The sequence below is a fragment of the Ptiloglossa arizonensis genome, chromosome 5, assembly GCF_051014685.1.
Source record: "Ptiloglossa arizonensis isolate GNS036 chromosome 5, iyPtiAriz1_principal, whole genome shotgun sequence".
Lineage (NCBI taxonomy): Eukaryota > Metazoa > Arthropoda > Insecta > Hymenoptera > Colletidae > Ptiloglossa > Ptiloglossa arizonensis.
The window spans coordinates 4,164,521-4,187,605 of record NC_135052.1 but is presented as its reverse complement, the minus strand read 5'-3'; the positions used below and the strand labels follow the sequence as shown (position 1 = coordinate 4,187,605).

Here is a 23,085-nt window from a genome sequence, read left to right as displayed (position 1 = left end):
CCAGCCCGTGTGGTTGTTGTTTCGTTGAAACGTTTGCCTCGGTACAACTGTTACTCGGATGAATCTACGTCGGTTCGATTTCTAATTTCATTCGTTTATTCGTCGCTCGAAAGATCGATCCGGATAAGAATACCGGTGGTCTTTGCGAGAAACAACAATTGGAGACTGTTCGAACTATGAATAACGTCCGAGGCAGGATTCGCTGGACATACCTAACCGGTAAATCCAACCGAGTGTATCTGGAACGAAACACGAGGACGTTGCTCTTCGAACCGACGCTACTCGTTACACGTAAGAATACATTTCCAAAAAATACGAAGACCTCTGCGAAAACAAGCTGCGAATCGCGGCAATTAGCTCGCAAATTGATCGAAAGAGCAATCGAAAGCCCCGGGGGAACCACAGCGCGAGTCTCTCGGTACGTTCCGTTCTTTCCTCGCGCGGAACCTCGAGAACAGTAGACAACGTCGAAGACACCAATCCACGCTTTGTAGATCTCTCTTGGCCTAACCGAGTAAATAATACGATGTGTGGTAATATTTGCAGTGACGTGTATCAAGTCCGACCACCGCTTACCCCCGTATCCTATTATGCTAAAGAGCGCATGCAACGAGTGATATAGAATTTTGTCTACTATAATAATAATAATAACAACAACAACATATTTACCTACCTTTTTTTTTTTGTATTCGTGTACACGTACTCGTATACTCTGTATGCGTTAACTGTATATACATACGTGTGTCCGTGTGCGCGCGCAGTCGTGGATTCGAACGAAGTAAAACGCGCCGGAGGAACGATCGTGTCGCGTTCGATCCAATTTTCCAACACCCGCGAAATTTCTCGCGGTAAAGCGCCACACCCCCGCGAGTTAGGCGATATTGGACGAGTTCACGAGCGGTCCGGAGTAACGATCGAATCGGTGGTTTCCTTCGTCCTTGGACAACGGTAATCGGGCACCGTGCGCGTGGTTGTGCACCCCGGTTGTCTCGAATTTTCCAAATTTCCACGGTTCTCGCGGAACTACGTGCCGTTCCTCCTCCGTTTCGAGGATCTAGAAAAAAAAAAGAAAATGAAAAAAGGAAAAGAACCACTTAGCTTCTCTTGGCAGTCGGATCCCATCGATCGCGACACCAGCAACCTCGTTCTTGACCCACTGGTCGGAGCTCTCCGAGTCACGATCCTTATCGTTCCTCGGTACACGAAATCTAATGTAAACCTTTCCTCGACACGAAACGACCAGCTCGCAAACGAGAGAGAGTTGCCAACTGCGCGAACTCGTTTCGACGAGCGAGCCCTTCTCGTGTCCACGCGGACGATGCGTCTCGTCCGTCGAAATTTTGGTCGTAATCTGTTCTTGTTGCAAAACGAGGAATTTTGAGGGGCGGGAGGGGGGGGCAACGCGAGGTCTCGTTCGAGTACGCGATTCTTCGACTCTCCCTTCTTCGGAACGAAAGAAAAACGATTCGAGAAAAGAGAAAAAAATGAGAAGAAAAAGAAAAGAAAAAAAAAAAAGAAAAACTTGGACGCGTTTCCCAGACGAAGCGCGGCGGTCCAGCGAAACGGTATCGGCGTCGCGAAAAAAAAGAAAAAAAAAAAAAAAAAAAAAACAAACTTTCCTCCAACTTGTGTCTCTGTGTGACATGGACCCCTCCACCCTGATCAACCCCCACAACCAATATTTTCAGTGTTTGCTGTGTCCCGATAGTATAGATATTTTTTATACATTTAGCGTGTATGGTGTGACAAACCGTGTCCCGGTCGTCGACGCTCGTCGACGGGAAGGACGAGTCGGATCGGTCGCTCGGGGCGATCAAGCGAATCCGCGAGTGCCGGCGACCGTGTTTTGTCATACCATAATCAGTGTTAGCTGTGACTTAAGGATTGTTAAACGAAAATCTGCGTCGAGGAAAATCTCTCGACGAGAGATCGTCGACGCGCCAGTTTTGTTCCCTTTTTTTGCTTGTTCGCGAGAGAGAGTCTCTCGCTCTCTGTTTCTCTGTTTCCGATCATACGAGCGAAGCGAGAGGTTTTGTTACGGTTCTAACGTTGCTCAAAGTGTCTCTCTCTTCCATCCTGGTACGCGTAATCGCGAGCGACACTGGGTTACTTACGCAAAAGGAAGCTCTGTCGCGTCATGTATAGTTAGTCGAGTCGTCGATTCAAGAAATATATATATATAAATATCTCTCTCTCTCTCTCTCTCTGTCTCTCTCTCTGAATTTTGTCCTTTTTAATAAAATCTATATAAACGCAGGTTACAGGCTACAGAATAGTGAAAATGATATTAATTTTCTAGTATGGCTGGAAGTGGAGTACTAACTTCAAGGAGGCCATACAGACCAGTCACGAGTAATTTTTTACTGATTCATATTTATAAATTATTAATTATTATTATTATTATTATTATTATTAATACTTCTACTTATTATCATTACCATTATTATTATTATTACTATTATTATTATTATTCTGTACTATTTTATATACTATATATATCTATATATATATTCACCCATGCGCCCACCGTATCACACGTAAACGATCCACACATACACACACGTATACATATGTTTATATATATATATATACATATACATATATATATATATTCGTTTTTTTTATCGGTATGATGTCTGCCGCACAAATCGTCATACTGTTTACAACTGTTTATCCCTCGCGATGCTCGAAGCATTCCGTCAAGTTCGCCGAACGCTGTTCAAAATACGCGCGCGCGAACGCAAAATTTACGGAAGGGGTAAAAAAAAAAAAACTAAAAACTTTAAACAAGAAGTACACGAGACCACGGTCGCGAAAACTTGACGGAATCCTCCGAGGGACTCGCAGCGAGTCCTGCTGTCGTTACACTGTGACATACTCTCTTTACCTTGTATTACCTCACTCTCGACGCGTGCTTGTTCCGTGAATCGATTTTCATTTCCGATGCAAAAGTGAAAGAAGAAAAAGAAAAGAATAGAAAAGAAAAAATAACCACCGCAAAAAGATTCTCGCGAGGCAACGAATCCGCGAACGCCCGTACCGCACCGAACGCGTTCAACGCGACAAGCAACCTACTACAACGAACGAACAACTTTTCGTCCCGCGTTGTCTTACGTTGTTTTGCATCTTACCGGCCACCTAGAGCTTGATCGTTTGTCCCGCTACTCTCCCAGCGCTTCTGAGATGTTATCCGACACACGTTTTTACGACAAAAAAAAAACAAAAAAAAAAAAACAAAAAAAAAAGACGCACGAAACTTTTTGTCACGAAAAGTTTGAAAAGCGCGCGCCAATCCTCCGCTCTGTGCTACGCGGCTACGCGCTCTCACTTGGCCTTCTCGCAAACTTCCTTACTCACTGTACTTGTACTTTGCAGAGTTTTTATCCTCTTTCTCTCTCTCTCTAGATGCATACAATTTTTGCGACTTGCAATAGTTTTATTAAATCCGTTAGTTTCCACTCGAGCTGCGGCGAACGTCGTTTCGGGCGTCTCGTTCGGGGAGCGAAGGAAAATGGCCGCCGCCATCGCGGTGGGGGGAGGGGGGCGGGGGTTGGTCGATCGATCGAACTAAATTGATCCTTCGATCATCCTTGATCGGAGCCGCGGGAAGACGGAAGGAAAGAAAATGGTTGAGATCTCGCCTCGTCAGACACACTCGTTCCAATCCATTTCTTATAGTAAGGTGTAACGCCGCCACACCCGCCCCCCCCCCCAAACACCACCCGCCCACCCCGCCCCAACCCCCCAAAACCCCGTCTGTTTTCGATACACAAGGTTTACATTGGATTTCCACGAGACTAAGATCACGGCCACGACGACAAAATTTCACGCGATCGTCGTCGAGATGCGCAACAGCTCAAGAGAAAAAAAAAAACAACCCCGTATCCTAGCCCCTCACCAGCCCGTAACGTCACCATTGGATCTACGGGGAGAGAAGAGAAAGAATTATCGATCGCTCGCGTTGTCGGGGACCCGCGCGAAACGATCGCTCGCGGTCTACTAGAAGTTGGGGGACTCTGTCTTTCGCTCGATATCGATCTTTCGTCGTTAATCTTCTCGATCGATCGTGCATTGGCTTCGTAGGAAAAACGTCCGCGAACGTCGTCAACGAACAAACGGTCCCCGAGCACGCGACGCGCAAGGTAGGTGATGCGCATAGGGGGTTACCATCCGTGGATCTCGAGGAAAGAGTACGAGGAATCGATATTGTAACGTTAGGTGATCTTGATGCAACCGAGTCTCGAGTATTAAAATTTACGGAAAGAATAATGTACGTGCACAGGACGCTCATTAAAAGACAATGCTTCGGGAGGAGGATAGAGAAGGCGTATAATTTTGTTACGCACGTGAAATGTAATTTCCGATATATTACTTTTATCGGCGTAGATATACAGTTTCGATCGAATGGCCAGCGTCGCAGATCAAGCGACGTACCACAGGAAACAACCGTGCGCATTGCGAGTAAATATACCACCGAAAGTGGTCGATGATTAGAGCTTCAACGAAACTTGAAACGTAGAAACGATAAAGTAATTTGGGTCGGACGATTTCATTTTTGTATTTCATCGTTTCGAGAAGAATACATTTAACTTCGACGAGTGAAAAGTAAGAAAAGAATACGGGTTGGTAATCTTGGGTGCGCGTAACCTCGAAGCACCGTCGTGTCGCGACGCGAGCGCCGCCGCTACACCCGCACAGACCGACGGTTGACGGCTCAATGATGTTACGCGCACCTAACTTGCGCATCACGTGCTTAGGAGAGGATCGCTAGCGGCGTTCGTCATCTACAGCTGTACAAACGACTTTTTTTGTAAGCCAGTTACCAAAGCCACAGACGTAACGGTTTTTCGTACAATATTCGAACAATAATCGTAAAATGTATCGAGGTGTTGTATTTTAAAAAGGAAAGACAGATCAGTCCCGGATTAAGGGAAACGTGTACAGTAGTTTTGCTTCGGACCGACCAAAACGTCCGATCCGATACGATCGTTGAATTACGTACGACTAGAATTGCAACTGAACGTATAGCTGGATAAGTTTAACAAGATCCCCGAGATAGTAACTTGGAGGTGAAAAATTTGGCGAGACACGAATAGACCGATGTAAAATCGAGTCTACCGATCTTACTCAACGTATCGAGCTGTACGATTCGTCGTAGAAGGAATCGTTAAGTCTATGGCCCGTATTATACCCTGTCTAAGAGCACAAAGTCGACGCGAGAAAGAAATCGCAGATTTAGTTTTTCCAGCTTCTAGAACCGTCTGTGCATTTGCGTACACGTGTAGCGGCAATCGTTGGCGTCCCAGACGCAAGAATGTTCTTTTTTTTTTCTTTTTTTTTTTAAATTCGGACGTTCACAAAGGGTTCCAGTTGCTCGTCCAAATTGTAGAATTTTCCAGTCATTCTGTGGATTTCCCCATGGCACTGTGCTTGGCACGCGCGTTGCTCGATCGTCACCACCCATGTAATTTTCATCCTGGTTTTTTTTTTCCGGCCATTCGAGTCGTCGCTTTGTTTTCGATCCTTGTGGAATTGGTTCGCAACCGTTGTCGCACCCCCTCCCCCCTCACCACCCTCATTGCTTCCTCGTCATCGTCTTCAAATTTTCGTTCGTCCGTTTCGTTCCCGTTGGTGACGGATACGGATCGATTCGACGCGTCCTCTCGGTAACTTGTACGATACACATGTTTGTATACACACGCTCCTTTCTCTATTTTTCTTCCTTCCCGTCTCTCTATCTCTCACACTCTGTCTATTTTTCTGTCTGTCTGTACTCTCTGTCTGTATACCGCGTATATACATGCGCGTACGTATAGCTCGACGATTTGGAAACGATCTCCTTGGTGGGAGAACGCTGCTCCGCCCCTCTTCTCCCACCATGCGTCCCCGTGAACTCGATTTGTCCTTCGGTTCCTCGACGATAGGATTCCACGCGCTGTTCCAGTTCGAACTGGAACGATCTCGTGTATTTTATTCGGTTGTCCGGAAAGTCATTTCGTTTTCCAAAATGGAGAATATATAATTGAATTAAATGTTTGTACATGCTAAAAAACTCGTGTTTCGTTTTCACCAAAAAAAAAAACGAAATGACTTTTCGAACGAGCCAATATTTTTACTTTTATTTAAACACGTCGGACGCGAAGAAAATAATTTCACTACTTTAACGTTTCGTATCTTTCGAGTGATTCGAGCTACAGACTGACGTTTAATTAACGTCACCCCAAGTACCGTTAAAGTCGAATAATTGAAGAAAAGAATACAAGGTTGTGGAATTTGGTTCGAAATATATATATATATATATATATATATATATATATATATATATATATATATATATATATATACATACATTGTACGGGAATCGCGCGATATCGCATTTCTCGTCCCCACCATTCGTCTCACAACGCTGCAGGCCACTCCCCCGAGGATCTTTTCCAAGTTGTCGAGCTATACGCGCGTATTGGTACGCGCGTGCGCACGATACGCGCGTACGTACGCGTCCGTTTGACTCTCGAGGCCGTCGTAAATATACTGCCTTACTATAAGGATTGGACCGAAGGTTTTGACTGTGAACCTTTGATCGACCACTTGTCCATATATATGTACCTCTTTTGTTTTCGTCGACGACAAGTCGTCTATACTCGAGCATGTTTTCCTACCGTGTATATACGTAAAGAAACGCGCGCGTACTGCACGCACCGATGGGACTAATACCGTGTAGACACCGAACGACAATCTATCGTTTTGTATAAAATTCTTGACACGAAAGTATCCTCGTACATCGATTTTCCTTACCGATTTTTTCGTAACGATTACCGATCGACGTCCCGATATTGCGTAAACCGAGTTCCCATCGTAAACGTGTAAAGAACAATAAACCTAATCGGTACGAAAGAAACAATTGCGAACGGTTACCGATTCGATTAATTTTACCGATTCCGTAGTTCCTCGAAACTGTATCCGCGCGCATTGCTCGTTTCGTACTAGATTCGATACTCTCGCTTGTCGTTTCCACGTTTACGACATCGTGGATGTTTACTCGGATTTACACGGACATCGATCGGTATCGATCGCGAAAGAATCGTTTGGAAAAATCGTTGCACGCGCACTGGCTTCGGAAAAAAAAGAAAAGAAAACTTGTCCATCCCGATTCTAACGCGATGACGCTACCGATCGATAGAATGCTATCGATTACGCGATCCGATCGTCGATCGTTAGATTTGCGGCGATACGGAGAATTATTTTTCGCGCCAATGGGCGTGTCTCGGATTTCGATACCTTTCGAACACTTGCTGTCGAGTACTTCGGTACGGAATCGTTCGACCATCGTCGATACGCGATCGATCCCATCGACGACAGTACGCACGCGCAGCAGCATGCGGCATGTATATATGTATGTACCTAAGTAAGCGCGTATGCTGTACATGCGTGTAGGTGTGTGAAAGTTTGCCGTGCACGTTCGACTTAGCGTTTAGCCATTGCATGCCGTTTCAAGCCTTGTTTCTACCGAAAAAACGACCGGTGTCGATGTTTCGGGTATCGACGAGAATAACGGGAACGGTGCTACGATAACGAGAACGAGGACGACGACGACGACGTCGACGACGACGACAAGAGCGACGACTACGACAACGTGGACGGCGACAACGACCCCTTCTCGTCGAAGTTTTTTCATTTTCGTCGATGCGTACGCGCCCACGGTTTTACCTTGTTTCGTTCAATTTTCTCCATCGACGAAGAGAACACCGATCGACAGAGAAGCGCGGGAACTTACCGCCGGAAACCGCGACGACGCCCACCGGCCCACCGACGTCACCAGCGACGTCGTCGTCCGCGCGAACCGCGAAGAGAACAACCGACACCGGCGATAAGCGGTCGAACGGCGCAATTCTTGATTTTGGAGTTTTGATTTTTGGTTTCTCTGTTTCTTTTTTTAAGTTGACTAATACTGGACAACAGTCGATGCCAAACGTAAAAGAGCCCCAAACGAGTACTGACTTGTAACACGCACAACGCACACACAAAACGCTATAACACCCGACCGCAGGTAACTATCTTAACGGAAGTAATTACATACGTATTTATTACACGTCATCGATTCGTCTATGTATATTCTCCGCGATCACGACTCACAATGTATCGACTCGCATCGTTCGATCGATTTGCTTCTTCATCGGCCCTCTTTTTTCTCGCCTCTCTTCACCGTTGTTTTTTTTTTCTCTCACTCTCACGCTATGTAACCACCCGGACCTAACCACCGTACCTCGATACCACGGCCAACCTCCAAAACCCCCCGAGAACCCAATTCAGCCGCTCACCATGTTGTTTCACCGGCATTTTGCATGCGAACACATCGCGCACATTTTACTATTACCAGCATGACGTAGACGATAAGCGAACGATCGTTATCGCCTGGTCGTCGTTCGAGGAGTGGCGCGTCCTGGTATACGAGACGAACCCGTTCGATCCTCGAACGGGTTAACGGAGCATCGTCGTCGTCGAAACGAGCGAAACGACGAACGGGTAACGTGTCCTCCGTATACACAGGACGTCGCCGCGATCTCGGCGACGCGATCCCAGCATCGTCAGAATCGAGTAGGTTGTCCCGCGCGCAGACGCATACGCGATTCTGACGATCGCCGGGGAATCCCGAGCGAAACGCCGAGCTCGCGACCGGGTACGCGACGAACAGGCAAATCCACGCGGGCAGGGTTTGCCCGCGCGACTCGTCCCGGAGCGAGGTGGGTACAACGTGTACCGGTCGCGATTCGCACGATGGATAAGCTTGGTAACCGGAAACGTAAACGTGTCGAACGCAGGCAGCTGCCCCTGTGCCAGCGGAACGCACTGTCGTGGGGTCAGCGAGCGTCATCGGGGGAGGGTCCCACCCTCACGAGCCACCCACCGCCCATCAGCAGCGTCCGGAGAACGCACTCGACGCTCTGCTAGACGAGTTGCAGACCTTCTCGAGGCCGAGCTCGCAGCTCGGCCACGTACCAGGCTCGACGACGATCCTCTCCGAGATGGGCAGGTCGGGGAGCAGAGAGACCACCGGCGCTGTCCCGGCCGGCACCGTGACGCCGGGCCGCGCGCCTTGCATCTCCGACATCGGGAGGAAGGGCAGCGTAGACTCGTCGAGCGGACTGTTGACCGGCGGTACGGCCGCGAGCTTGACCACGGGAGCTCAGAACGCCGCCGGGACGCTTCGCAGGTTGCACTCGTACCCGTCTAGCTCGGACACGGACACCTCGCCGCCGATAGCGAGACTCCAGGTGTCGTTACAGGAACAGCCCAGTTTGCCCGTGTTGCCGCAGGGTTTCGTGCCCGGTCAGAAGCCACCGGTTCCCGAGAGGAACGCGGAACTACTTCAGCTGGCAAGCGCGAGAAGGGTACCGCCACCACCGCCACCGCGCACCAGCTCCAGATCACCGTTAGCCAGTCCCACGAGTCCCCAGCTACCCCCTAGGAATCACGCGTGCAATCTACAAAGCGGTAACACGACGCTGCGCAGGCCGCCCGCGCGCACCAATCTACCAGCGAAGGAGGGGAAACCACCGATGGCGTTGCCAGCGGACGCTAACAATCCACCGGTTCCCGTTCCAGTTCCCGTTCCCGTTCCGGAGCAATCGTCGACGCCTGTCGTCACCACGGTGCTCCACAATTCCTCGTCCTCCCAATCGTCCATCGTGTTGTCCGCAAGCAACTCGAGCTCGTGCGAGAGCGTGAACTCGCAGGAGGGAGTGCAGAGCAAGAAGGGCAGACAGGAGCAGCTCGAGCAACGACACCAGGAACTGCTGCGCAAACAGAAGGCGTTGCAGGAGCAGTACGCACGGCTCCAACAACTCCAGAGGAACACGGCCGGTCTGACCACCGTGCCACCAGCACCCCCGGATCTTCTGAAGAAGACTGGCTCCGAGAGCAACCTGCTGGTCAAGATGGGATTGGGTTTGAGCGCGGCCAGCTCCGGATCGCTCACCAGTCTCACCGCGAAGCTGGCCACGTCCCACGAGTCGTCCGTGGACGGTCATCAACCGCGACAGGACGAGCTGCTCGGTGAGCAACAAATCGAGACAACCGCCACGGGCAAGATGGCGAACTCGACGGCGTCCAACGCTTCGACGATCGTTCAGCAAACGATCACACCGTCGAACGAATCGAACGGCGGTCAAGGGTCCTTGGTCCCTAACGCGACTTGCCCCGGCGGTGTCAGCAGCGTTTCGACCGTGACGTCAGTCGCGAACGCCACCACCACGACCACCAGCAAGATCTACGAGACGGATATTCTGTGACCGAGAAGCCGCTCCCTGATCGGCCACAATGTCAACGTGGCCGCCGAGGTCGTGCTCGCGAGTTAACGCGTCCAGTCTCCTAAGCGAACGGTCCTCGTCGATCTTTTTTACATCGAGATGCACCAACCAGCCGACCGAAATCACGCGCGATGCGTCGTCACACCCGATTATTTACACCCGATACGATCCAGACCAAGATGCATCGCGTCCAGCGACCCAATGGCGCTGCTGAGAGTCTCGGCAACGATGCGTTTCCCTGACCACCGGGAGATCGATCGGGAGTCGTTATCGACCAAGCGAAGACGAACGGGAGAACGAACGACCGACCGCGGTACGCGAATCAGTATTAACGAAGAGAATAATCTGTGAACCGCGATACAATGGACGCGTGAGACGGTTGTTGCGTTCGCGAGCACGATGGAAGATCGATGGTCCGGATTGGCGGTCGTCAGCGCCGCCTCGATCGGAAAGTAGAGTTACAGCGTAGAGAACTTAGCGTGTCACGCGTAATTTATAATATCGATTATCGTAATTAACGGATATAGTATTAATAATCGTAACGAAGGTAAACGCGGTCCGAACGCGCGATAGAGGCGTTTCGATTTTAACGCGGCCCGTAACAAGGTCGGGGATTTTACACGGAGGTTTGCCCGTGGCTTCGATCGTTTCTCTCGCGAGGAAGATCATCCGTGAACGATCGTCGACCAAATGAAACCTCCGCGTGTACGAGGGTCTACTTACGATTAAGATAAAAAAAAAAAGAGGCGCGTACACCGGGAAACGTTCGTTTCCGTCGCTTCGGGGAAGTACAACGCGTTGAACGTTCACCGATGAGAACGAGCAAATTGATTCGCAACGGGACGAATAGGTTATCTCGATAGCGAGACCACGCCACGAGGATTTCTTATCCCGTAAATCGACGATCGATAACGTATCGTAAACGCGAAATCGCATTTTATGGGCGAAAATGAATGTCTCTCGCATTGTAAACATCGCTCAAGGGCATTTGTCGTGACATCTCGCGATATGTTTCTTTCCTTTCGTACGAGCTTCCAGTTGCGCGATCGAAACACCAGATGACGTTGAAAGAGTCACCGTATCCCCGATCGCACCATGGAGCATCGTTTAACCTCGCGGGACGCGACCATGACTAACCTGTGCGCAGCGACGAATGGCACGATTTGGTGTGAAGTAACACTCTCTCGTAGCTCCGCGATACTTAAGGATTAAAGTGAATCGTGAATCCTACCGCGAAAGCCAATTGATTGTTAAATGTCGTTAAACGTAGCGGAAATAAGATAAGTCCGGACGCGTAAGTATTAATTATAACCTAAGCGTTACCACGTCGAAGTTAGAAGCTGCGTAAACGAACTGTACGAAATAGGACGACGATCTCTCGACCGTTTCGTGAAATAAGAATTTTAAAATAACTCGTCGAGGCTACGATCGAACTATTGTTTATCGAATATTTAACTTTAAACATCAAGCAGGTATCGATAGAGCATTGTTATTTCGCAGCAGTTTTTGCGACTCGTATGTACACAGATCGGTCGTGCGCGTTCGAAGTTTCTCGAGGTTAAGGTTCCTGCGTCGTGCGATCGAGGACGCATGCGTGAGAGCCATCTCGTGTACCACCCGCGCAACTACTACGAGCTTTGCGAGAAGTCGAAGGGGACGAATCGCGAGGATTCGCGAGGTTATTTTTCTGGGGAAAAGAAGGTGTTGCGTATCAGCGTGCCATATTCCTCGCAAACGGCAAAAATGAATGCGTTCCGGTGTACCTTACGCCGGAGGTCGAGTTTCTATCCGAGAGATCGAGACGACTCGAACAATCTTTCGCAACGATTGTGCCAAAAAAAAAAAAAAAAGAAAAACAGAGAAAGAAGGAGACGAGCATAAATTTACAGACTCCGCGTCAACGACCACGATTCGTCGCGTTTCCTCCGCATTTTCGACTCGCGACTCCGGATAAACCTCGGCCCAATCGCGAACGTGGTCGTGAAAAGTATTACACGTGCATACGAAGTATATTTACTATATCTACCGAGGGAGGAGCGAGATATTTCTATATACGAAGGAAGAGCAAGGAGATGGTTTATATTTAAACGAATATTTAAGCGGATAGTTAGGTAGATAGACCGAGCAGACGCACGAATGTATGCTCTTCGATCTTAGTACGCGTTAATTAATCGTTAAAGTCGAACTACTTACGAAACTTTCGCGATCCACGAGGGGCGAAAAATTTTATCGTGTCTAGAAAGTATCGTCCCTCTTGCTCCTGGTGTATGTAGGTATGTACATACGCACAAAGTGCAGCACGATGAAGGAACGAGCGACAACCGGAAATACCTTGGTCGAAACGCGAGGTATCGATTCGCATATAACGCGCGAAAAAAAAAAACCCGGTCGCGTTCCTCTCCGTATTTTTCCTGTAACCTTAGCGGTATGAAAGGTTCGTACGTTTCTAGGTAGCTTTAATTAAAAGTAACGACAACAACAATAACATCATCAACAAGAACAACAAGAACAACAACAGCAACAACAACAGATGTACGAAACAGAGAAACGAAAGTCGATCGACGTAACGAGCAGTCGATCGAAACACTCGAGCGAAAATGCGAAGGAAGAAGGGGGGAGTTATCGTCGTTTCGAGGAAATCCTGAGAACCGATATCGATTCATCAATTTTTCGACGGACAGAGGCAAAGATTAAAAGGAACATTGCTCAATATTTACCAATCGAGATGCAACAGCGAGTGCCGCGACGCGTACGGTCGCGACACTTGAAAGAGGCTCGTCGATTCGTTCCAGTACACGCCAAACTCGAGCCCAGTTCCTTGCTACGTGAATTTACAACTCTTCTCTTTAAGTCGGTCGTCGGGTTTCGAATTGTTGTACGTCGAGGCGTACGTTTTGGAACGTGTCGACGAATCTCACGGCGCTTCGCGCTATAGAGATTCATTCATTCCTAATTCGCTTAGCCGATTAAATTGATTCGCTTGGATCGCCGCATCAGTTCGTTGATAGAATGTCGCGGTTTGTCAGGGGCGAGCAATCACAAGTTTCTGTCACCATTCGCAACATGCGCGCCGTCTCGCGGCGAAAGCCGCAGACACGAGCTCTGGAAACCAGACGCCACGCCCCGACGGATAAGAAAGAAGGATTCGACCTCGTTCATCGTCGAGTGCTCTCAACGGACACCGTGCGCGTTCGTACTTTGTCATCGAGAAATCTCCCTTTTCTCAAGAGCGAACAAAGTCGGAGCAGCAAAGTCGGCGTCGATTCGCCGAAAAAAAAAAGAAAGAAAGAAAGAAAGAAAGAAAGAAGGGTGTTCGTGCTTCCCAGCGCTCGACAGAAATCCGAGATATACCTATATAATCTATACACGCATATTTTGCTTCGAGAGGCCTAATAGCCAATAGATTCGAATCCGTGCTTTCCCTTCGTTTTCCCTTTCGTTAGTTTGCGCATGCACGCGCCCGCCGTTTACCTTTCTTTGATCACCTTCTCGATAATATAATAGTGGATTAGTAAGGTTTCGTCCGCCACGCGAATAATCGTGCTCATATTTGTTTTCTACGTACAGCCACGAAACGCATCTATATGGAAGTAATAATTAAATATTTAACAATAAGAGTAATACGAGTAAGAATATGGATAATATCGAGATGATCATCGATCGCTAATACATATTCGGTTCAACGAGTGTTTATCGAGCGAACAATTAACGAGACGAGGACGGTACACGATCCCAACGAACAAACATTTCTCGTTCGATCGTTCGTTCGGTCGAACCTGTTCCATTCACGACAGTAGGTACTTACACGCGATCTCCAGCTGCATTGCTTTTGTACAAAGCTGCTTTCTCTATCGATGCACCTTCCGTTTTACATCGCTTCGACGCCTCTCTTCGTTCATTCGTTTATTTATTTCAGGGACTCTGCGTTGCCACTTTAATTTTACGCGCGTCCATCTCCCAGAGCCCTCACCTCCCGCCCCCCGAGTAACAAGTTTCCTCGAGAGGTGCGAAAGAATAACACACGCCACACCACCGGTCGACCGCGCGTCGCAAAGCGGGACCCGAATCAATTCAGTTTCATCCGTAACGTTAGCCGACATTGTCGATACGTAATGTTTTCCGACGATCCTGTACGCCAAATCGAATTGACTTGTTACATTTGTAAATGTTTGTAAGTACTATCACGTAATAAAATAATCTATACAAATAAAACGCAGTTGTATCTGTCTTATACTTGAAACGTATCTATGGTATAATCCGAAACAATCTTGAAGATGCGTCACGTCACAAAATTCTTAACTGGAGGGTGAAGAGGAGTTGTGGAATATTGCATCAACCATAAAGTGTACGATATCCCATGCAGTGGGATGTAATGTAAGTTGTTGCAAATTAAATTTTAACTCTTTCCTTGTATTTAAATTTCCGACAAAATAGATAACCGAGATGTGCACCCGAGATGTCGACCCTTTCCTGCCTTTAATATACTCGACGAAAATGAATCGAAGTAAAATACTGTTGATTTGGTCTACGAAAAATAAAATAATAAAACCGTTACATATCAGAAAGATTTAAATTCCTTTTTGCATTTAAACAATATTTATCCTATTTCGATCAGCGTCGAATAGTTCAGCTAGTTGATTAAAATAATTGTCAAATATTTCGTGGGAATTTACCCTTTATTATTTATTTTTGACAATCATGTTCAACGTTTAAATGTACGTATAAATATTAAAAAAATTCTATGGCGCAAATTTAATTTGGTTGCGTTTCCAGCTGCTCCGTGCTGACGTTCAATCCGTGCGCAATTCGTACACCCTCCTCAACTTCCCGCTTTGCATTTTGTAGCCTCGTATACGACGAAACGGCAGCTTCTAGATCCATTCGCTTCAACGAATCTAATGTTATATAACGATTTATCAAGCCCATGTCGTCCTCGTCCTGTACGTTCACCGCCGACTCGGCTTCGGGATGGATTATATGGTAAAGTTGTATCAATAATACGGCTTCGTCTATTCTGTTACTTCCAATTATGTCTATTAATAAATTATCAATATCCTCCTCCCAAGCGAGGTAAAACACAAACGGGCCAAAGTGCCTTGTGGATCGCAAAGCATCGTATTCCTTATGTATATGTACGTATTCATAAACTTGTTTAACAATCCTGTGATACTCCAAATCATCCGGCTCAAATTGTATACAAGCACAATTCAAGATGAACTCGTACTCTTTTCTTTCAAGTAGATTCTATAAAAAAGTAAATGATTTGTTTAAAGTACATAGCAGCAATTCCATACATGGTAAACTGTACAAAAAACTATTTCGTTTTCTTACAAAGAAGTATGGATCATGAAACATCTTTGGAACTTCAATTTGCTTGCCATCTCTAGGAAAATATAACTGATTCATTCGATTCCTTTCTCTATTTAATGCGTGTCTTAATGTACCATCGGGTTCTCTGACAACTATTAATCTGTTTTTGTCACTAATTCCATAAGATATGTCGGTGATCATGAAATTTGATTGGCTATAACCTTCCAAAGTATCATCTTTGGATAATACTTTAATAGTATCTGGCTGCACCTTTACTACAGGTGGCATTTGCAAGCGTTTATGCAGATTTAACAAACTCTTTTGCTGTGCTTCTTCAAGCTCTTCATTTGTCATAAACTTAAATTGTGGAACTGTCAAGGGAATTCCATCCTTTCGTGATCTAAAGATCTTCTTTAAATCAACACGCGTTAATTTTGTTAATAATGTTTGTACTTCTTTATTAAAAAACAATGGCGCAGGATCGTCTAATTCTATAAAATAACGTAAGTTCGTGAGAAGCATCCCTAACAATCAGATTTGGACGCGTTTAACACAATATGTACTCGAATAAATTCATATATCGTATAATGTTACTTTAAACAAAAAAAGAGCACTATCATTTTAGATTCTTCTTTTAATATCAAATAAAATTTATTTGCCTCTATTTCAAACATAAGTAAATATAACCTATAAATTTGGTAACATCGAAAAATGAATCGTACTTACTTTCTTCTTTAGAAACGGACGAGCAGAATCGACAACTCCATGTCGATTGCACATAAAATCGTCTTAAAAACAAACTCATTCGATGAGACATCATGATTGGTATTTACAACAACTTAACCTCAAAAACGAAAATTCAGGTCTAACATTGCCACATCTATATATTAAGAAGTATTTGCTGTATGTATCTACAGTATGTTTCATAAGACAATGAAGTTGAATATAAACAGAGGATGTCACGTGATAGAAATTTCATTCGTTCACTGTATCGACAAATTATTCTAACGAAAGATGTTTGCAAGTCCAACAAAATACATGAAGCTGCTTGTTCATACGACCATGATTTAGTTATATGATTTTATTTGAATTCACTTACTCGAATCATAACCCTTGGTCAACATTGACGAGTATTCCCCGATTTTGATTCGTTCCCGTTTTGCCATGTTTATTTTTTTTTTCTTTTAACTGGTTCGTTTATTTTTTTCATTCCTACCTAATTGTATTCAAATGTTAACCAATTTTATTTTTTCTTTATTATAAATGTTTTTCTTAAAGCTTAGATAGGTATTACATTGAACGAAGAAGATTTATACTAAGCTAACACATTTTCTATAGACTTTAGTATAGAATATTTTGCTTGACTATATACTTTTCTTATATTTATATAATGTTTTTTTATAACTCCTAATTCATTATTTATTGTTTTAATTTTCTTATCGTATCTTGCTTGTATCACATTTATTAATTTGGCTTTCTTAGTTAGATATTTCCTTGAATGAAGAGAATTTAGTTGTCCTGTCTGCGGAAACTGCCGAAATTAGAAAGACCCTCTCTCTATTGTCAAACGTTCTAAGTCATCTCCATGCGAGCAAAAATAGGGCACTTGTTTCGGTGTCGACCATCTCGCTTTTCAATCGGGTTAGTAGAATTAACACCACGATTCGCATCGCATCTCTTTCAATATTGTCTTATTTTGTTCGATGATATAATTGTTTTATGGAACTAAACGAGGAAATTGAAGAGATTTTGATTCCTTCTATCTCCTGGGTTTAAAAACCTTAATTGTAAAGTATGTAAAAGGAGATAGATGGAATTTTTTATTCCATCTATCTTCCTTCGAGTATCCGCTTCCAACAACTTTCTCGCGATGAGACTTGATAATTGGTATTACGGGCGACAGAGGATTGTTCGTCACGGACACAATTCGTGTTCGTTACAACAGTTGTTGTAACATATAAGAAACTCACGAATAAGAATGTAACTCCGATGCATTTCAATAAATTAATTTCAAATAACTTGAGTAGCTATCTTTTTTTTTCTTTGCTTCCATTCTCTTTATGTGATCCTAATTTATAAGACATAGAAAAATATATAAAAGTTGTATACGTTATTTGACCTTCTTTAAAATATAAAATACGTATTACAGAATAAAGATTTGAGAATAAATGGGACTTGTATTAGACGTCAGAATAGTTGTAATTTTAAAATTATTCTTAATTTTATTTTTCTAAAAGGTTCCAAGTTTCATCCGGGAAAGTGAATTAAACTTATTAATACAATATTTTCTGAGACTGATAAATTTGATAAAACCACAAACGATGAATAGGAATGAATTTTTTACGTTTACTATCTTTACCGACTTGGATACTTCAGTTGAATATAGTTCCTAGAAGCATCATTCTTAAACGAAGAAGTCGCCCCAAATCCACTAATATTTTACGAATCGGTATTTCTCTCAAGATCTATGTTATATCTTATCTGTGACTCTAATTGCTAGCAAAATAATTAATTCTCGTAGAGTTTAGTTTTCATTTCTAAATTTATTAGTATTGAATTTTTATTGTAATCTGAATCGAACACGTTGAAAATTACACGGAACAGTAACGTGGCTCACAAGCCTTTAATCTGTGTGACACGTAAAAACATTACGTACAATGTCTATCTTACATTTTCATTTGTACCAAAGTAACCCCTAGAAATATGCAGCTACGCTACTATTATTTATCGTAAACAAGTAATATTGAGGATTTAGAAAATTCATATGAATTGTAACTGAAAATTGTTTCGAACTGTTCTCGTATTTGTCCTAACAAATGCTTGAAGATTATTCGATACAAAGGTAGAGAGTTTCGAGATAACGTCGACGTTGTTTCAAGGCGTAAGAATAGGTGTCCTTCTAATATGGCCACTAGATGGCTATAGCATTTGTCATTCCATAAAATGAATAATCTCTGACACACCAGGGGACGAATATTTTTATTACGATGGCCGATAGTTTATCAAAAGTCTTTACAACCGAAGATTTCAATCCCGAAAAATGTAAGTACAATTCCTCGAGCAAACGAAACGCTTGTAACTGCAATAGATTTAAAAATGTGATCCTTTGATTTTCTTTCAGTTGTGAAAGAACTTAGCGCACAATGCGTCGGTGCAGACGAATTGAGGCAACAACGAGCTAAAATTCAAGAGCTTGCAAATAATACATCTGCACAGCTAAAGCGTAATGTCTATCAAAACTATATGCAGTTTATAGAAACTGCCAAAGAAATCTCGCATTTGGAAAGTGAAATGTACCAATTGTCTCAATTATTAAGTGAACAACGTTCATTATTGAGTACATTAGGATCCACCAGGACTACAGGTGTTATTTTCGAAGATTTATCAGAGTCACAAGTGGAAGATGCCAACGACTCTACCTCCAAAGAAGAAGAACAGAAACAAAAACTGATGCAGCTGCTAGAAAATGTAGAAGGTGCTATGGTAAGTTAATAAAACATCAATCTTAGTTAGACACAAGTATCAGAAAAAAAATTTTTATTCAATTTTGTAGAGTTTAGCAGAAACACCTGGCCGCATGTGCTTGCACGAAGGTTCTTTGCTTGAATTAGATTCATTAGAAGGGACGCCGTTAAAAAGAGTTCACGCATATTTATTTAATGATGTTCTATTGATTGCCTCTTGGTTGGCAAATGGGAGCAGGAGAGGACCACCCAGATTTAAAATGCAAGCAGTTTATAATCTCGAAAGTTTAGCTGTTGTTAATGTTAGAGACCTTGGAACTGTGAAATTGGCATTTAAACTTCTAGCATTTTCCGAGACAAGAGTATTCCAATGTGCAACTGCAACAAGTAAAGTTAGTGTGTTATAAAAGCAATACTTATAAAATTCTAAAAAAAAGATTTAAATCATGGTTTATTTTACAGAAAGAATGGCTAGATAAATGTGAACAAGCGAAAAAAATGAAGTTGGCTGAAGACAATCCGACGAATGATGCTCCAGATAATGATAAACGATCAAAAGAAGAAAAGACAGCACCTTCTCGATCAATGTCTCTTGATTCCAATACCCTGGGTATGTTAGACAATTGTAAAATCCTATTGTTAATTAAAATTAAATTAAATTAAATTAAATTAACTTAAATTAAATTAAATTAAATTAAATTAAATTAACTTAAATTAAATTAAATTAAATTAAATTAAATTAAATTAAATTAAATTTTTCAGTCGTTCTTTTGTAGGTATAGACGACGAAGATTCGGAATATCATGAACCTCCACCAGAGTGGATGCTAGAAGTTGCAGAAGACCTGGATTCTTGTATAGCTCAACGTCACTTTGAAGAAGCTTATAGCCTTTTGGAGAAGGCAAAAGCTTATTTAAAGGATGTTGAAACTACACCACTTTTACTTGAAATTCAGTCAAAAGTAAATGATAGAGGACGATCGCTAGTTGACGTTTTAACAAAAGAACTTGAATTAAGCGCAGAAGCAAAATCGTTACAAGGTGGCGGTTTAAGAAGCGCGCGTCGCGTGGTAAGACTTTTGATACAACTGAACAGAAGCGCTCAAGCATGTCAATTGTATTTACGGTTGTGTAGTGCCGTGCTAAAAGCTCGTTTGAAAAGAGTTAAAAAAGAGGGTGCCATTGCACCTTACGCAAAACAACTTAGTGCAATCGCTTTTAGCAATATTGTGGAAATCGCAAAAGAATTTCTAAAAATTTTTCCACAATCTACAAACTGCACATCTGGTAATTGAAAAATAATATAACCGAACGCTAACCCATACCAGAAACTATTTAAATTCTCTTCTTACTTGCTTCCTTTTTATGTTCATATTCAGGTTTGGTCGTCTGGTGTAGTCAAGAAGTGAAACATTTAACGACGCATTTGACTAAACAACTTTTTACTCCACAAGTGTCTCTGAGTACATTGGTAGAGTGTATAGTCTCTGTTCGAAGTCATTGCGATCAGGTATGGCATTTGTATCGACATTTTTACCATTAATATAATAATTTGAATAAACTATTGTGTGACATGCACTACCAAAAGTTGTTTTATTCTTAGTTGACGCAACTAGGGATGGATTTTCGTTATCAGTTAGATGGTCAGCTTAGATCTCCGTTAGCTAAAGCTATACAAGAAGCAGGCGAAAAATACATCGATATTGTAAAAGTGCATATAGCCGAAGACAGTTGGAGACCGACCAATTTAGAAACGAGCAAAAACGTTCAAAATCTATTATCCGAACTGGATGATCTTGGGATAACTGTACCATCATCTTATATAAAAAATGATCGTTGGATAACATTGACCGATAATACTTTAGCTTTCTCGAAAATTTATGTCAGTCTCTTGGAGGACTGTCTCAGCGTCGCTACACCGGAACTCATGGCTACGATAGATGCGGTTTTAATATCTGTAATGCAAATTCAAGAACAGCACATAGTTGTGTCGATTACAAATCCAAAATTAAAGCAAAAGGTAACGAATATTTTACCTTCCTTTCATATCATAAACTAAAGAAATTTCCCTTACATACCCTTATTGTCGTTTACATTAATAAATACTTTCTTTTTTTAACTGTGGATTTAGAAACAACTGGTTCGCGATAATGCAACTTACCTCCGGGATGTTGTAATTATGCGAGGAGTAGAACTATATAAATCAGCAACAAATCAAACCTTCAAGAAATTGTTAGTACTGAAAGAGCAGATTGTTTGCGACAACTTGTTACCTCCAATTACGGCAAAACCTTATCCTTGAACTTCGATACCAAAGTATTCACCTGCGGAATACATTTAACTGCATCGGAATATATAAACATTATACTGTATATAGAGGTGTATGCAAAAAAAATAGAACGTTTCAATCCGTTACGACGGATGTATTATATTGTACATATAAGTCAGTTTTAACTTTTTAGTAAATACATGTACTGAATTGGAAAAGCAAAACTTCTTTTCCATTTCTATCGCAGGTACATAAATAATACTAATGTCGAACAAATGAAAACTGCGCTACAACCAAATGAATACAAACAGCTTTATGAAAACGCTCGACATATCTTGTACATACATTGTCACACGTCTAACACGAAATATTTACAATTTAAAATTGAAAAGAATATCCAATGCTTATTAAATATAACGTGCCTCGTTATTTTGAACTTTTATCTTTACAATTCGACGTGTCTGTGCCCCCATCTAATTTTCTCTTTTTTGCACGTATATCCGCCAAAGTCTGCTCTATACTTCTCTGATCTTTTTTATTTTCACTGGGAACTAAAAAACGTATGTTACGATTAACAATACAAAATTCTTGTTAGAAACAAAGTGGTACATATCTACTTACCACAGCCATAACTGCTATTAGCTTCTGTTTTTTTGGCTGCTTCTAAAGCAGCTTCTTTTCCTATTAAGTGTTGATACTTATCCTTATAATAACTATTTGGTACAAAATTGTCTTTTCGTTTTTTAGATTTTGAAGCTTCTATTTCTTCTTTAGCTCGCCTTTCTCTTTCTTCGATTAGCCTTTTTCCTATTTCTTCATTCCATTCTTCTCCTTTACGTAATACATTTAATTGGTCTTCTGATGGAGCATACTCTCTCTTAAAAATCATAATATGTCGATCAATACCTTCTTCGCCAAAGGAATATGCCCATACATTTGCCACTTCGGCTACATCATGTCTACGATATAAAAAGATACCAAACTATTATTTTGCATATGATTTAAATGATATTTTTTCCTATGTACATTATACTTCTATGGATTTGATCCATTGGAGGGAATTTATATTCCTTTGCAACATCATCTTGAAGAAATTTATTAATTTTTCCTTCCACCTATAGTAACATAACAACAGCGATAATGCGTGTATAACCTGTTTTTACGAAAATGAGTTGACAGATAAAAAATTTAGACCTTCTCTCGAAAAACTTTTAACTTTTCAGCTTCTGCTTTTTGATGCTTTTGATATTCTTCTTTCTGTTCTACAGAAAAAAAAAATTATTTTACGAATATTAAAATAAGTACTCGGAAAATGCATGAGATAGGTTAACAATTCTAACTAACTTTTCATTAATGCCTTTTGTTTATCACTGATTGCAGGAGGCTTGTCCATTGAATTTAAAATAGATCCCAGTAAATCCATAATTTTACTTATAATTGTCTCGATAATTATCACCGAAGTTCCTTATAGTCCCAATGATTTTCTGCAAGATAGAAGAACTCGGAATATAACTTACATATATATATATATATATATATATATATATATATATATGTAATGAAAGTTCGCTAGCATTTCTAAAACTATGTTTTTACTGTTAAAACAAAACTTTGTGAAAAAGAAGTAACTACTTTTAAAAGAATCCCAATATGTCTTTTTTTGTTCCACAGTTTATTACCGTACAAAATTAGATTCTTTCTTATTATTTTTTAGATCATTATCTATATTTGGCAAG

At 42.6% G+C, this 23,085-nt stretch overlaps 4 protein-coding genes across 24 annotated transcripts in view; 2 read left to right on the top strand and 2 right to left on the bottom strand.

Moving 5' to 3' along the window:
- The window catches only part of LOC143146994 (uncharacterized), a 284,039-nt gene extending 269,516 nt beyond the window's left edge, over nt 1–14,523 (top strand). For 17 of the 19 annotated variants that reach the window (XM_076311775.1, XM_076311774.1, XM_076311790.1 and 14 more), the window contains one exon: nt 8,820–14,523. In XM_076311775.1, the coding sequence (XP_076167890.1) occupies nt 8,820–10,289 (1,470 nt within the window). In that variant the 3' untranslated portion in view covers nt 10,290–14,523. Of the gene's footprint in view, nt 1–7,938; nt 8,048–8,819 lie in introns of all 19 variants that reach the window. The other 2 variants (XM_076311792.1, XM_076311791.1) reach the window with 2 other exon arrangements.
- Nucleotides 14,524–14,944: 421 nt separating this feature from the next.
- Nucleotides 14,945–16,821, bottom strand: Mrps22 (mitochondrial ribosomal protein S22). Of its 2 annotated transcripts, XM_076311811.1 has the most exons (4): nt 16,717–16,821; nt 16,344–16,497; nt 15,639–16,108; nt 14,945–15,551 (listed from the first exon to the last, which is right to left on the bottom strand). In XM_076311811.1, the coding sequence occupies exons 2-4, from the start codon at nt 16,435–16,437 to the stop codon at nt 15,060–15,062; spliced, it is 1,056 nt and encodes a 351-aa protein (XP_076167926.1). In that variant the 5' UTR covers nt 16,438–16,497; nt 16,717–16,821; the 3' UTR covers nt 14,945–15,059. The 2 variants fall into 2 exon arrangements, with proteins under 2 accessions (XP_076167926.1, XP_076167925.1); XM_076311810.1 differs by lacking the exon at nt 16,717–16,821 and having other exon boundaries at nt 16,344–16,658.
- A 1,762-nt stretch (nt 16,822–18,583) lies between these two features.
- On the top strand, nt 18,584–21,675 carry Exo84 (exocyst complex component Exo84). Its single transcript, XM_076311796.1, has 8 exons — nt 18,584–18,659; nt 18,739–19,100; nt 19,171–19,473; nt 19,544–19,691; nt 19,858–20,367; nt 20,460–20,590; nt 20,684–21,100; nt 21,212–21,675. Exons 1-8 carry the CDS (start codon nt 18,605–18,607, stop codon nt 21,380–21,382), a joined length of 2,097 nt encoding a protein of 698 aa, XP_076167911.1. The 5' UTR covers nt 18,584–18,604; the 3' UTR covers nt 21,383–21,675.
- On the bottom strand, nt 21,489–22,855 carry LOC143147004 (sperm-associated antigen 7 homolog). 2 transcript variants are annotated; one of them, XM_076311815.1, is made up of 6 exons: nt 22,694–22,855; nt 22,544–22,611; nt 22,376–22,464; nt 22,256–22,308; nt 21,971–22,180; nt 21,489–21,900 (listed from the first exon to the last, which is right to left on the bottom strand). In XM_076311815.1, the coding sequence occupies exons 1-6, from the start codon at nt 22,770–22,772 to the stop codon at nt 21,776–21,778; spliced, it is 624 nt and encodes a 207-aa protein (XP_076167930.1). In that variant the 5' UTR covers nt 22,773–22,855; the 3' UTR covers nt 21,489–21,775. The 2 variants fall into 2 exon arrangements, with proteins under 2 accessions (XP_076167930.1, XP_076167929.1); XM_076311814.1 differs by having other exon boundaries at nt 21,971–22,308.
- Between the last annotated feature and the right edge of the window lie 230 nt (nt 22,856–23,085).